Source organism: Branchiostoma floridae, chromosome 4, assembly GCF_000003815.2.
Source record: "Branchiostoma floridae strain S238N-H82 chromosome 4, Bfl_VNyyK, whole genome shotgun sequence".
NCBI lineage: Eukaryota > Metazoa > Chordata > Leptocardii > Amphioxiformes > Branchiostomatidae > Branchiostoma > Branchiostoma floridae.
This window is the reverse complement of record NC_049982.1, coordinates 25,645,278-25,660,318: the sequence shown is the minus strand read 5'-3', so window position 1 is coordinate 25,660,318 and position 15,041 is coordinate 25,645,278. Positions and strand designations below refer to the sequence as shown.

The window sequence follows — 15,041 nt, the reverse complement described above, 5'->3', positions numbered from 1 at the left end:
ACTGACTTGTTGTACCTGTGTATCTTCAGGTGTGGCCCACAAGTATGAAAGAGAAAATACTGTTCACAGTACGAGTGCCATTGAAACATACTATCAGGTAATTGTATGTTTGTGCATATCAATCATAAATTATGCATTCCCAGTCACTGTGGTATAAGTCACTGTGGTATAAGTCACTGTGGAAGGTGTCATGCATGCAAAAGAACCGAAACGATTATCAAAAAGAACATCGCTTGGTATACTTGGCTAAAAAGACTAGCAATATGGAAGCTGATATCGAAGTGAGGCGTACTGTAAAAGAGGTCAGGAATAGATGTAAATTAAGTGCCTTTTCCAAAGGAAAAACTTTGGGCCCTGCGTGTAAACAGGTTAACATAAAAAGTGATGCTTAGTTGATGTATAATTATACATGTAATATGCAGGGCTGTCTCCAGCTTGAATTTTTTTTCTGGCCCACTCATTGTTTGGGAGGCCTTTTTTGAAGGTCATGAAAATAGATTTTCAATAGTTTCATGTCAGATTTGTGGGATGGATGGTGTAATATCTCATCAAGCAAATTTCCGTCCTGGAGACAGCCCTGATAGTATGTAAAAATAGCAACTTATGACTTCACAACCAACCGTATAGTATATCATGTGATGTACAAACTGAGTGTAGTGATGTTACAGTAACTATGATGTTTTGTATGTTCTCAGTGTGGCCTTCAGTCCACCAGGGACAACATGCTGCTGGAGTTGCTGTGTCAGATTCTGAACGAACCCTGCTTCAACCAGCTCCGCACTCAAGAACAGCTAGGTAAGGATTCCTTCAACTTGTCTGTTACTTAGTCACAGATAACAAAAGTTGAAAACTGAAGAAAGGATTGCAGTTTACTGGCTTTTTAGGTTACGAAAACACAAGTCACTGGGGGCAAAACTGGGAATAAGCAGACTCCGAATGCAAAAGAACAAAAATTGTGTCTAGCATAATCTAGAGGAAGGTCAGCCTGAAAAAGAGAATTCGTCACGTCAAAAGAAAATATTTTTGTCAGAGAATATTGCTAAGTGCTTTGCAATCTCACATTAGGGGGGAGTTCCATTGAGAGAACACCCCTCACCCTTGGTCTGCATGGTGATAACCTGTCTGTCGAGACCACCTGTCTTTAGTGACCACTTAAATTCACAAAGATCCGTTAGGCAGGTTTCACTACTTAAGTGTCTTGAAATCATACCACTGCCACTTTGTAAAGTTTGGTTATTTTGATGTAACACTTCTAACAGTTGTGATTTTGTCCGCATGACAGGTTATATCGTGTTCAGCGGTGTGAGGCGGGCCAACAGTGTCCAGGGGCTGCGCTTCATCCTGCAGTCCGACCGCCAGCCCGCGTACTTAGATGAACGGGTGGAGGTTTTCGTGCAGAAAATGGAGGTGTGAAGAATTCTTCTTTCATTGGTAATCATAATCATTGGTGAATTGGTAGATAGCAAAGTTCTTTGTACACAAACAAATGAATGTGTTAATTCTATCATTAAAACTTTTTGGTGACCAACACCTACATGGGCATATCCCAACATCATCCCATTCCTATAGATAAATCCAAAATGACTGGGGAAAAAACGCTGTGGGTATGCCAAATTTGAGGTTATTTGCGGTAGAAACAACTGTCACAGTTGAATTACTTAATGACCAAATTGCACAAGGAACAGAAGGAGAAGACAAGAAAACATCTAACTCTGGAAGAGTGACATGTTTCCCTCCAGCCATGTGATATGGAGTGAAATATAGAAATAAATGTTGTTGTTGTAGTCTCACCTGCAGGATCTGAGTGAGGAGGAGTTCCAGAAGCACATCACAGCCCTGGTGGTGCGCAGGCTTGACAAACCCAAGAAGCTGACCAGTGAGACGGCCCGCCACTGGGGAGAGATCCTGGCGCAGCAGTACAACTTCGACAGAGGTCTGTTTATTTGTTTGTTTGTTTTGCATATTAGTGAACTGTCTTTATACAGAGTTCTATATACAATAAGTATTCTGTAATATTTGTTGTATTGATTTTGATATCAATGATAATAGTCCATCTGTATGATTGAAATATGATGTTGAAAATACAACTGTTTTTGTTAGATCACTTTTGCTGAAATCTTTAAAAATTAGAGCATCTCTGCCTACATTCCTTGTCTTTTCAGGAATCTCCAACATTTTCCTAGGCCTTATGCCTATCATGTATATCAGCTTACCTGTATACCAAATTCAATGTGTGTCTCTCTGAATAGAGTCAAATTCGTCTTGATTGGAATATAGTATCAGAAAGCTGTAACAGTTACCTTTTTAAGTTCATTTTTTTCATCAAGAAATTATATGTTCTTCTCTTTCTGACCCTCCAGACAACATTGAAGTTGAATTCCTAAAGACAATCACCAAAGAAGAGTTGCTGAACTTTTACAAGGTGAAGAAATATCCTTGGTCTGATGTATATAAAGTCAGTGTAGTCTAGGAGCTGAAGTATAAACATGACTTAGAACATGTAATTTCCTAGCTTTTTTCCTTCTACTGTGTCCCTCATGTAAAGCTTTGCACATTCACTAGGTAACACACATAACTGTGATTTTGTAGCACTTTTATGATTAAGAATGTTAAGCTGTATGAATGATAGTTTGTAAATTGCCTATATTAGAACTCAACAGTTTTAAGTGTCATTTATAAAGCCTGCAGCTGCAATATACTTTTACTTTTTATTATAAACCAAAAATTTCATTTATTGACCCATTCATTCTTTCTTTCTTCTGCAGGAACACTTTTCCTGGGGAGCCCCTAAGAGACGTAAGCTGACCATCCATGTGAAACCAGCTGAAGCCGCACCAGGTGAGGGTCCAAGTGATATACATTTTGTATCTCCCCACAGGGTGTGTGGCAGAAGCCAAATTGTACTGTTACCAGTAACTTCGGTAGCTAAGTTAATTATGGCTGTAATAGAAACAAAGTTACATGTACACGTATGTCATCAACCATGTTTAGGTGCTTTCTTTATAAATACAATAAGTATTGTGGGAAAATGAAGAAAGCAATCATGATGGTGCCTGTGTTTTTATATTTAATTTCATGTTTTAAAGGTATGAGTTTGTCATTTTTCAGTTATAAAACGTAAAAACATTTCTACAGGAACTGACGAACAGGGAGCAGAAGCAGCCCAGCAGACAACAGAAACTAACTCACCTCCGGACATCCCTGTGGTAAGTAAAAGCCAATGTTGTGGAAATTTTCCGAACTCCTCGCACATTTTGCATTGAAAGGTCTGTTTTCTTTGGTGTATATAACATAATATTTAAAAGAATACAACAGGCTGGTACCTCGAGTGATGCAGAATACACTGAAACAGTGTTGTTGTTATCTACTACCAGGTATGATTGTGAACCCTTGGTGATGTCTTAACTTAATTTTTTTTTCCCCAGCCCCAGGAGATCACCGATGTGACAGCCTTCAAGAGCAACCTTCCCCTCCACCCCCACCTGCCTCCCTACCAGCCTCACAAGGACCCGGACTTTGTTCTCTCTCAGGGAAAGGCAAAACTCTAGTCAGACATCAGGCACAAGGTGGGCACTCTCAGGGCTCGTAATACAGGTGCAGATTTGTGCACTTTTGTGCAGCCAAATTGGAGCTTTACACCTAATTGTTTACTATGGGTGCACCAGTGCACCTTGATAGTCTTTACACAATGTAAAATGTAAGGTTACCGTACTATAATTGTACACTAGAAGACAGAATACTAAATGTTTTTAAGCATCTGATAAAGTTAGGGATAAAAGCTTTGTTGTATGGGGTATTTAAGATCTTGAAGTCTAAGCTATAGACCTACATGTCAATGTCCATAAAAGTTATAATAAGCGTACATGACTAGTGACTGTAGAACACATCTCGTAAAAAGTTTTCATCTAAGAACTTTCATGTTGATGATACCAATATTGTCAAAATGGGAAAAGAGGAATTTCAAAGTCAAACTGGAGACTGTAACCTCAACAAATTTCTTACAATTTATTGTTCCATACATAAGGCAATGACAAGATGTCTTGCTTTCCTGACATTATGATGATAAAGGGAGAATGACATGTACTTTTAATTACTACCAATAGCTGCCCTTGTTATGTTAGCCCATGCCATACATATACATTATATCTCATTATTTGCAAGTTGCATTTTACAACATTTTGCAAGAACCAAGGAATTAGATCTTTCTGGCTACTCTGTTATAATTTATGTTTTCTTTACTAGTTTGTAGGTTGATTTTAGAGTTCAGAAAATGTCATGATTAGGAATACTTCTTTTTATCATTTTTTTCATTAGTGATTGAGATACAATGTAGAACTTTAAATCATTAATATTAATTATTAAAATGGACTTTCATCTTCAAGTTGGTACTGTACATGTACACAAACATAAAAGTGATACTGTAACAATGATTTTGACAGATAGTATATGAAACTACACCTGGTCCAGCTCAAGATGTACATAATCGATTAGTGTTTATACTTTAAATACATTGAAGTTAAATTGTTATAACTTTAAGTCTTAAGAATCAAAGAGGCCTGAGCAGAAAACTGTTATACTAACAATTACCCGTAGAAGCAAAGCCATACTTCATCTGAAGTTAACTACTATGCCAAGGACTAGAATCTTTTTAAATGCTGCTCTAAGACTTGTACATTTACAAAGTGCAAACTGACTTTGAATGTTCTTACCATCATTAAAAGAGTTGTAACAAATTGTGGTTAAATGTGCTGAATATTGAGGACAAAGAAAATAAGAATAAAATTTTATGGATCACATTGATAATGTTATCAGATTTTATTGCCTTTACCTCTTATAAAAAAAAGTAAATAGATTAATATGGTAGTCTAACTGAACTGAACTGAACTGGTAGTCTGTATGAGGTACTTCAGTCGAGTAGTATATTCTACCCAATCATTACCAAGGGAATCTTTTGGACATGCCTACCTTAAAATCTTGAGAAGTATAATTGTAAGGAATGTAATATAAGAGATAAGGTCAATCGAAAATCAAATTTACAAACATTTTGTGTTGGTTTTATACCATACGGTAAGAATGGTTTATTGTATTGCATACAAAAGTAATACTGAAGATAGCAGCAGCATTTCCGCAGGCTTGCACTGACAAGGCAAATGGTGTACAAGTTTGAAGTATATATATATAATTATATACATGTAGATTGTTATTGGGTGGGTTGACTACTCTCTATTTGAGGAGCTTAATATTAATACTACGCAATCGCAAAGGCTTGGAGCAGCTTCCTTTCGGCAAAGGTGACTTTGGTACAACTGTAATTGCCGAGGTGCGGCAATAGGACAGTATTTGAAACACATTTGACCCCTAATCTTTTCAATAAGTGCAGTGGGTTCTTTAACGTGCTGGAAATGTGTAATGTTTTGATTTAACAGTGTTTGTTTTCTTCCACTAAGTTTTTTTTTCATTCAAACCAATGAATTCAAATGTCTGATAACTTATGACTTTGTCATGATGATAAGAGAGACAAACTTTAAGAGAATACTAAGCTCCAAACATTGTGGATATTTTTTACTTGAGCTAGTGTGGGAGAACCAAATTTTGATTCAACACACTCTTACCATCAGATATTTTTTTTACTTTTATTATCAAAGGTTTTTTCCTGGTTTGTTTGTACTTCTGTGCATATTTCCACATAACGTCACCTGTCAGAGTGACAAGAGGTGACGGGCAAACGGTCAGAGTTGAGGGAGTTACAGGAAGTAGAGTTCAGAGGTGGTAGGATTAGTCGATTCATCAACTTTGGCTCAGACAGGTGACAGACTTTCGAGGTCATGGGGAGGCACTGTTTTCAGTGTGTTTTTTCAGTTACGGGTAATGCTTATCACAACCTTATTGTGATAATCAATGAACTTCCATAAGACAAAATTTCACTGAAGCACCGGTATGAGTTCACTGAACTCTTGTCATCGATTTTGAACAAGAAGCGAGAAACTAAAGTCTATGTTCCTCCTCCCCTGTCATGATGACACCCTTATGTAGACAGGTCTGCTCCTCCATGAGAGCCGGCCACAGGAAGTCTCGGATTTTGTCGCTGCTGGGATCAGACGAGTGGAAGCGCTCGTGTAGGGAGGGGTTGAAGACGGCGTCGCTGTAGTGTAGGGTGAGAGGTGGCGTCTGTACGCACAGCGCCCACGAGAGCTGCACGCACTCCCGGATGTAACTCGTGACGCTTCCGGATTCCTGAAGGGCGGAGAATTCCTGGAGACATTCACACAGTTTCCCCACCACATCCTGCATGGTGGAAAGAATACATGGATTACATATTACATACATTTTTTGTATCTGCACTGATCAGCAAACTGTAAACTTATTTACTTTTGCAGTGGTTACTAACACTCCTGGGGCCACAGATCTATGGGGTCCTATGGGATCTTTTTTTCTAACGAGTTTGCTCAGTGCAAGGCCATAGACCACTTCTGGGCACCAAACTACGCTCACTGTACCAGCATCTTGTGAAAATCTCAACCCCATTTTGCCAGCATGGCTTGATCCATTTACATCAGGAAGGACCCTACTCTTTTGGGTAATTGTGGCGGGTTCTATTACATGCTCCGGGTGTGGCTGTCTCCTCCAACACAGGACCTCCAATTAACATCCTATTAGAGGGACAGCCCTAGCTGTCGTGTAAAGTGCCGTTTACAAGGACACAAGATTGGTGACATGGAAGGTTCCTAACCTGGGACCTCTTGGGCCTGAGCCCAATGTGCTGCCGATTATGCCACATGATCTCACTATTGGTTGACAGTATTGTCATTACCTGATAACATGCTCCAGTATCCCAGCTGTCGGCTGCTGTGCAGAGGTAGTTGTTGATGCAGCCGTCCAGCTCAGCTGCGGAGGCTTTCTGTCGTGGTGAAGCAGCGCCCTCTGGCACGGGGAGCAGGCGGAACACGCTGGACCGCAGCTCACTCAACCTCTCCTCAGCACATCTGTAGGACAACTGTGCAAATTGTAAGTAGGTAAGATAATTTGTAGATATGAACAATGTATCATATCTACAGTATTGAGTAATACTAGTTCACCTTTACCTATCTATATCCATTTTCAAAGGGATATCAAGTGGACAGAATGTGGCTTCAAATCGCAATACTTTCAAAATATTGCAGTTTGATTGTTTTGACAGTTTAGATAAGGATGAACTAGCATTAAATATGTCAGGATGTTTTTTTATATTTTCAAAGTTCAATCGTCAGAGTGACTTTTTGCAGTGATCTGGCAGAGTTTGTGCCATCAGTATTAGCAACTCAGCAGTAGTAAAGTGCCCACTAGTAACCCATGATGATACTGCAACCTGCAAGTGTAAAACAGGTTTCACTAACTTAGTAACTTACAGTGACTAACAGAAAGATGAGACTTACCAGCATTACTGTAAAAGCTATTTTGTTCTTCAGGTTATCCTGTACATAGAAGCCATCTCTCCTCAGGATGGCGTCCATACTGTCCAGGGCATCCACTCGGCTCTGTAGGAGACAGACAAAAAGTTAGTGTATGTTGTTGGCCCGGGTCCAAATTTGTTCCCGCAGGCTATGGTTCAAATTTGCTCCCACAGATAGATAGTTGCTCCAATCAAATCTTTAAAAATGAAGAAATATTGATCCTGTGTGACTGTACTGTGCAATAAATTTTGATTGAACAAAATTCGTAAATCTTTGACGTAAAGGTTAGCAAATTAGCATATGACGCTACATTCACACGTCCAGTAATGTTGAATGTACATTGTACCTGTGTGTAGAGGGTTTCGTATCGCCTGACCAGTTGGGTTGGACGAGCTGTCAGAGAAATGTCCTCAAACTTACATCCTCGCTGAATCTGACGTCTAGCCTGGGTCGTCAGCCTTTGAAAGAGAAGGTGGTAGATTAATTTACATGCTGTTTGAAATATTTATTATAACATTGATACATGTTTGTCATTCTTCAAAAGAGAATAATTTTCTCCACACACTTCTAGAACTATGCAATATTTTATTGGGGGAGCTTACAATGATAGTGGTGAAGACTTTTTAAAACAGCCCTTAAAATGATGCTATGTACAGTCTATAGCGGCCACTCAAGGGACTGGTCAAAATTGGCCACTATAGAGAATATGCTAATTAATTGACCACAAGCAATAAGTTACACATGGTTTTAGTACCCACTGATCTTTATTCACATAATACAGTACTGTAAATGTACTGCAATGATTTTTACACTATATGTATTAAGAAAACAAAAGCTATAAAAAGTTTTAAATGTTCTACAGTATTGTATGAAGAGACCGGAATCGTTATATTTCTTTGATCTTTCGTCTTGTATCCTTTGATACTTCGCCGTCCGTGTGTTCCCGCTCGCGTTCACACGTCAGATTCGCCCATTATGCTAATGTGGTACTCACAAGAAAAGTCAAGTCATTTTAGACTTATCTCTTAATAAATGTAAGAATAAAATCCACCATAGTCTGAAGTTCATATCATTTTGTCTTTGTTACAATTCATTTAGAAATTTTTGTGATGTAAATTAACCTAAGCGATAGTGTATTAGAACGTAACTTTAACACAATTTACATCCGTAATATTGGTGTCGTCTATTGACCTTATATGACCTCGTTTGTCAGCGGGTATGGGTAGCGCCAGTTTACGAAGTTTTGTTTTGAAAATAAGTCAAAGAGGTTTTAAATCCGGCGTAGGGTGACGATACGGCCGCTGTATATGGCCGAACGCGTGCCGAAACATAGATCAGCGGTCCGCGTGGCCGTAATCGGCAGTGTTTTTGTACCTGCGGGACCGGAAATCGTGTGGCCGTGGCCGGGTTGGACAGGTGGCCGCTAAGCCTATTTCTTAATCATTACGAATCCAAGGGACCGACAAAAAGTGGCCACTATGGGCAGGTGGCCGTTATGCAAAGGTGGCCGCTAATACAGGTTTGACTGTATACCTTTCAGGTACCAGTGTTAAGAGACTTAAAAATGTGTCAGCAACTAAAATCACAAACAGCTTTGTCAATTTAGTAGGTTACACAGTTCTAAGCCTCTTTAATAGAAATAAGATGTTAGGATGTTACAGTTAGTAAAAGAACAAAAGGTATTTGAGTGTGTAACTGACTTGTCGAGAAGGTTTCTCTCTCTCTTCTGTAGCTGAGTGATGGTAGCCTTGGCCTTGGCATACTGTTCCTTGAGAACTGTGAGTTCATTGTTCCTAACATCTGCTGACGGGATGGTCGCGGTGTTGCTGACGCTCTGTGGATTACTGGACTCCATGGCCAGTTTGCGTTTGTGAACGATACCAGGTAAGGGCTCCTCCTGGATGATTACATCTGCTGTGGGTAGAATGGCATGATGATCTCAATAAGCTAGTTCACTGGTTGAATGGCACATGCAACATATGATGCATTGTCTGCAATATCTCATAGTTGAAGACCCCTGGCTATAAAAAAAGAATAAGTATATATGTATACAGGCCAGGGAAGTTCATCTTTGATATATTACTCTCTATAGAGATCAAACTGCACATGCACACTTTAAACCATGAACTACCGGTAGCTGTTGAGCACATGTAATGTGTATAGTAGCTTATTTTTACATTAAAAATGCACAAATTTGAAATTCTTCATTGAACAGGTAATGATACTATGAATTATAGATGTAACTTTGTGCCCAAAGTGTAAGTTATACATATTGTAAGACACATCTTTTCTTCTTCAGTTAGTTTTTAAACCCCGTAAAACTTTACTTAAAGCAGTCATCAGATCCTCAACTGACATATGCATGATGCTTTTTCAAGTAGTTACTAGTGAAATACATGTACAGTTTACTATGGGTTGCATATTTAGCCAAACACACCAGGTCATCCCTTCTTTTCTCAATAAGTGTGTTGGGTTCTTTTATGTGCAAAGGTTTGACACTTGAGGCTGACGCCTGAAGCTCCCTCATACTCGAGGTTTCCAACTTTATGTCACCATCTGAAATGATGAATGCTATCTCTTACTACATATCCTAGGCTTAGCCCCATTTCCAAAACGGGGCTCAGCCACCATGTTTGCTCCTGACGGTATTTCTTTACAGTTCTGTGTGGATGGTTGCATTTCTATTATTTTTTTGTTTCTGAAAGCTACCCGGCTGGATCCCGGGTTGGGACCTAGGCCTTAACTGGGGCCCACCCCATAAGCATTGCCAAACTAGAGTTCAACGAACCCATCTCTTCGCCAAATAATCATGTCTTTATTTAAGACTTTAAGGTCTTGTTCATGTATTACTAAATAGCAAATGACTGCATGAACTATGTTCCTCACAAACACACAGATATTACCAAAAACCAGACTGTGACCTGACAGATGACCTGGTAGCATCCCTGGTCGATCAGAATTTCATGCTTGTCAAAGACTTTGTCCCCAGTGTAAGGGCGTTCAGCTCCAGCAAAACATCTGTATAACAGCTGTGTCCATAGATATAGGTCAAAATGAGATATATAGAGCACAGTTTATTTCTGTTAATAAGTTTTGCTGCAGTACCTTAGGAAGCCGCTAGGGGGGCCACTATCATATTATTATCTTCGTTTTCCTAACCCCTACCCACCTACCAAATATTATCAGGATTTTTTCAAGGCTTCTCGAGTTATGCATTCCACAAACAAACGGACGCACACACTCGGCCCGCTACCGTCCTAACGGAAAATGCTACGTCAACTATTTTCGAACACAACCTTCCTTTCCGCAACCGCTACTTAAATACTAAATATCATGAAAATCCATACACAGCTTCTTGAGTTATATGCTGTTGGAATGGATTTATGAACTTTCCTCATTAATTATGCAAATTAGCTACTGATTTGCATAATTAGTATTACATTGTATAAGTCATCACTCATTCTATCTACATACTGAAAATCCTGATGATCCGTTTACACGTTCTCGAGTTATCCTCGTCCAAAGTTTGAACGGAAATCGGTGTCTGCAGTTCCCAAAAAGCCGCTAGGGGGTCCAAACTCACAGCAGTTACTCTCTGTTCCAAGGGCTATCTACCACTCAAAAATCATGACCACAGCATGTCCAGAACACGAAGTGTCAAAATTAAAAGTTTTGCTGCAGTACCTTAGGCAGCCACTAGGGTGCCCATTATCGAACTTGACCTTCGTTTTCCTTACCCCCATCCACCTAACAAATATAATCAGGATCCATTCAAGGGTTCTCGAGTTATCTTGCATACAGACAAACGCACTTACATACAAATCCCGCTACAGCACCGTAGGTAAGAGCCAGGTAAACCATTTTCGCACTTGACCTTCCTCTCCAAAACCGCTACACACCTACCAAGTTTCGTGAAAATCGCCCAGCTAGATTTTGACTTATGCTGCCCAAAACAAACCGCAAAAAACATACCAAGCTCGCTGCAGTACCGTAGGAAAACGCCAGGTAAACCGTTTTCAAACTTGGCATTCCTTTCGACAACCGCTACACACCTACCAAAAATCACAAAGTTCCATCCACAATTTCTCGAGTTATATGCTGTTGACCTACATACAGACCCAAGTCAGCAATCTCATACTCTTCTTGGCGAAGAGAAAAAAACAACATCTCTTACCACAGTGCTCTGTAGGTTGTCGCTCTGTGGGAGATCGTTCTGTTGGAGAGGAGTCAACTGCAGCTCCTCCATGGAGATGCAGACTGTCCGCTCCACCACTGTCTCCCCCTGCCTGCCCATTGGGGCTGGATTGTACATGTGCTGGGTTCATCTTCAGGATCATGTCCAACCCTCTGGACAGAGTTGTCAGAAGCAACCCCACCTGATGCACGGGAGATATGGGGGAAAATACTCTGCATTGATCATGCACTCATAACGTCATAATTTACTAGGTTTATTTACAAAATTTACATCAGTTATAAACATATTTAAATGTTATCAAACATAGCATAATTAATTATGCAAATAAGGCCTACTTTTTATAATTCAAGTACCTCCTAAGAAGAAATTCTCATCCTAGTAATTTAAGAAAGTAACATAGAACAAATTAAAGCATAAAACTGTCTCCCAACACAAAAAGTTTGCACATCCAATTTATACCTGTAGTCTTACTCATAATTAAATTACAAGTCACGTTGGTTACGTGACTTAACGGATGTCAGCACTTTTGTCAAAAGTGCTGGAAAGTTTGTAAACAGGACTGACGTTACTTCGTTAGAGTAATGAAAGAGGCCACATTGGGGCACACCAAGACGGCGGGCGATATAAACTTCCTGGCAACAATGCAAACGTCAATTGAATTCTAAGAAAGACGGCTGCGGTAACATTATGCAAACCCGTTCCTTATTCATTTAAGAGATTTCACAACATTTAGTCTTAGTTTATTTACCTTGTTGTCCAGCTTGAGCACGTGTAGTTGTTTGCGTAGCTCGGTGGTGGTCCGGAGCGCTTCCTTGTCAGCTTCGATGCGCTCCGACAACAGGTGCACGAAGTGAGCCAGCTGCGATCTGGAGGCTGCAGTCCTATCCACGGCGTTCATCAGAGACTTGTTCCTGATCAGCCTATCCTGAATGTCCCGCACGTTGAGTGAGAGGAGTCTCTGATGACCGCACGAGGTGGACGCGTGCTTGCGGTCGTGATGATGAGACTTCTCCGGTAGCTTCATCTCATCCAAGGCGGTCACGGTGCTCTTCAAGACGGTTAAACTCCTGTTACACTCCGTGAGGAGGCAGTCGGATAGGTGCATCAGGCTGTCTTCATACGTCACCATGCCGTGTTCGCCTAACCCTCTTAGGCAGGTGGCGACCTGTTCCTTCTTAGCACGTAAACGGCTTCGCACTTCAGGATACACACGGTTCGCTATCCCTATGATGTCATTGCAGCACCTGTACAGGTGTTGTGTTTGATGCGCCGCCAGTAGCCACTGTCCACCCGCAGGTGTATACGTCATGTTGTGCTCGGAGGTATAAACAGCTAGATGCAACATCAACGTTATAACGTCGGGCATACCGATCGGGAAATGGTCAAGATCAGCCAACTTCACGTAGAAAATTCGCAATATGGGTAGCGTTTGGGGGAACTCGTCCATGAACACATCCATGGGTAGTTCGGTAGCGAGCGTGGATAAAGTTACCGGGCTGAGAGATTCCAACATGCAAACTATTTCGTCTAGATTCCTTTTCTGATACAGTAGTGCGACCTTCCGTAGTACCGAACCCGGGCTTAATGCGTGAATTTCCGCGCGCGACGGCGGCGAAGTGGAAGAACTCGAGCCGGTAAGCCAAGTAGAGTCCCGCCAGGGTATGCGTAGGTTTGCCCGAGGCTTGCTGGACTTCACGCGTACCTTCCCGCCACTCATGCTTGTTCCACACCGATGCCAGGACGCGTGTAAAATCCCACAGCGTGCACAACCACAACCAGACCTGTTGATGTTTTTCCACAAGCAGCGCCAGGTATTTTCTAGCAGGTCCCAGCAGTGAAACAGTAGCCGATACGAGGGGTGCTGGTGCAGGGCGCGGGTATTGTTCTCCTGGTCTGACCCTTGACGACTTCGCCACATAGCAACGCTCTGCCAGCCGCCCGAGCAAGGGGCGGACCGTTTTGTACTTTCTCACGCTTTTATTTTTGAGACCTAAAGACTTTGATCCGGTTTGTTTATTTCCATGCCTTTTAGAAGATCCACTCACACAGGGAAGGATCTCTACTCTTTTCGATAAGTGCGGCGGAATTTCAAGGTGTGGCTCTTCTCGAACTCAGACCCGGGCGACTATTTCTAACTAGAAAAGACTGTAAAATATCAACACCATGTCTAGGATTAATGTTGACTATTTCTGGACTCGGAAATATCATTGCCAAGTTCATTTACACATTTCTCGTACACAATCCTTAAACATGGGCTAACGTTAAGATGCGGCATAAGATTTCAAAGACGGGGTATAAGATTTCAAAGAAATTCAAGATATAGACATCTGTAGACCACACCCATAGCCCCACCCACCACCGACGAAATGTAAGAATGCAAAATAAAAACATAAAAATGCATGTATTCGACAGACATGCAGCCATATTGGTCAAACCACTAATTACCCTATTATCATGTGTTGAACTTTTAATTGTAAAATTAAAAAAATTCTAATTGTAAAATTGTTTATTTAATAAATAAACTGAAACTGAAACTGAATTGTGATAGACAGTTGGATCGGGCTATTGATCAATTGACCAATAAGAGACGGCGCATCAGAACCTTTGCTCAAACTCCGAATTTAAGACCAATCCTGACTGTCCATCACAATTATCCGTTCGACCAATGATAGCGTGGCAATTATCAATTTGACCAATGAGAGGAAGAGTGTGGCTATATGTCTGTCAATTTTTTTTATGTCTATGTTTTTCCTTTGCATGTCTAAGATTTGCCTGAGGTGGGCGGGGATATATATGCAGGCCTTTCGACTCCGTGGAACCCTTGAATTAAGCCTATTTTCGTATTCTTAATGATGTACCATTCGCAGTGTGCCATTGGTCGATCCATAAATTGCCTTGCCATCATTGGTTGAACTGATAATTGTGATGGACAGTCAGGATCGGTCTTTTTCACGCAGACTGAGACTGAGGCTGTTCGCTCGGGGGCATTCCTGTCCGGAGTTGACTTTATATGTGTCCGGGTGTAAACAGCTCTCTTCAAACCGTTACCGTTACACACATTCATATCAACTCGAGCATAACTAAGCTAATCCAATTGGTCGAGGCTGTCCGAGAAAGACATGTTCCATTTGCACACGCAAGACGGCTCTTTTGATACACCTGAGTGTGTGACGTCATTTGAAAAGTACCTGACTTATGATACAACATTAACTGTTACAAAATAGGTTTTGAAGAGATAAAGATATATTTTTGAAACTTCAAATAGTCCTTATCAACTTTGAAGAGTAGCTAGAAGCTTTGTGTAACGTTATGCATTCCTACTAAAATCAACTCGACTCAACGTTGATCGTTCCGTGTTTGTCAACTGTTTCATTCGTTTTGCCATCTCCCTAAGAACTGACACGTTAACGTTATGT

General features: G+C 40.8%; 2 protein-coding genes across 5 annotated transcripts in view; one reads left to right on the top strand and one right to left on the bottom strand.

The window, feature by feature from the left end:
* Positions 1-4,796, top strand: part of LOC118413042 (insulin-degrading enzyme-like) — a 29,019-nt gene extending 24,223 nt beyond the window's left edge. For all 4 annotated transcript variants that reach the window (XM_035816181.1, XM_035816182.1, XM_035816180.1 and 1 more), the window contains 8 exons: positions 30-97; positions 696-795; positions 1,283-1,407; positions 1,786-1,933; positions 2,361-2,422; positions 2,766-2,838; positions 3,136-3,206; positions 3,426-4,796. In XM_035816181.1, the coding sequence (XP_035672074.1) occupies positions 30-97; positions 696-795; positions 1,283-1,407; positions 1,786-1,933; positions 2,361-2,422; positions 2,766-2,838; positions 3,136-3,206; positions 3,426-3,548 (770 nt within the window). In that variant the 3' untranslated portion in view covers positions 3,549-4,796. The remainder of the gene's footprint in view (positions 1-29; positions 98-695; positions 796-1,282; positions 1,408-1,785; positions 1,934-2,360; positions 2,423-2,765; positions 2,839-3,135; positions 3,207-3,425) is intronic.
* LOC118413686 lies at positions 3,991-14,079 on the bottom strand. Its single transcript, XM_035817213.1, has 7 exons — positions 12,374-14,079; positions 11,605-11,806; positions 9,131-9,344; positions 7,777-7,888; positions 7,413-7,514; positions 6,812-6,994; positions 3,991-6,285 (listed from the first exon to the last, which is right to left on the bottom strand). The coding sequence occupies exons 1-7, from the start codon at positions 13,541-13,543 to the stop codon at positions 5,986-5,988; spliced, it is 2,283 nt and encodes a 760-aa protein (XP_035673106.1). The 5' UTR covers positions 13,544-14,079; the 3' UTR covers positions 3,991-5,985.
* Between the last annotated feature and the right edge of the window lie 962 nt (positions 14,080-15,041).

Excerpts from the sequence above, each read along its gene's own strand:
- LOC118413686 (XM_035817213.1), bottom strand. The coding sequence starts at position 13,543 with ATGTGGCGAAGTCGTCAAGGGTCAGACCAGGAGAACAATACCCGCGCC. Across the intron at positions 11,807-12,373 it reads TGCTCAAGCTGGACAACAAG|GTGGGGTTGCTTCTGACAAC; the intron begins GTAAATAAACTA and ends CCCGTGCATCAG. Across the intron at positions 6,286-6,811 it reads ATACTGGAGCATGTTATCAG|GATGTGGTGGGGAAACTGTG; the intron begins GTAATGACAATA and ends TCCACCATGCAG.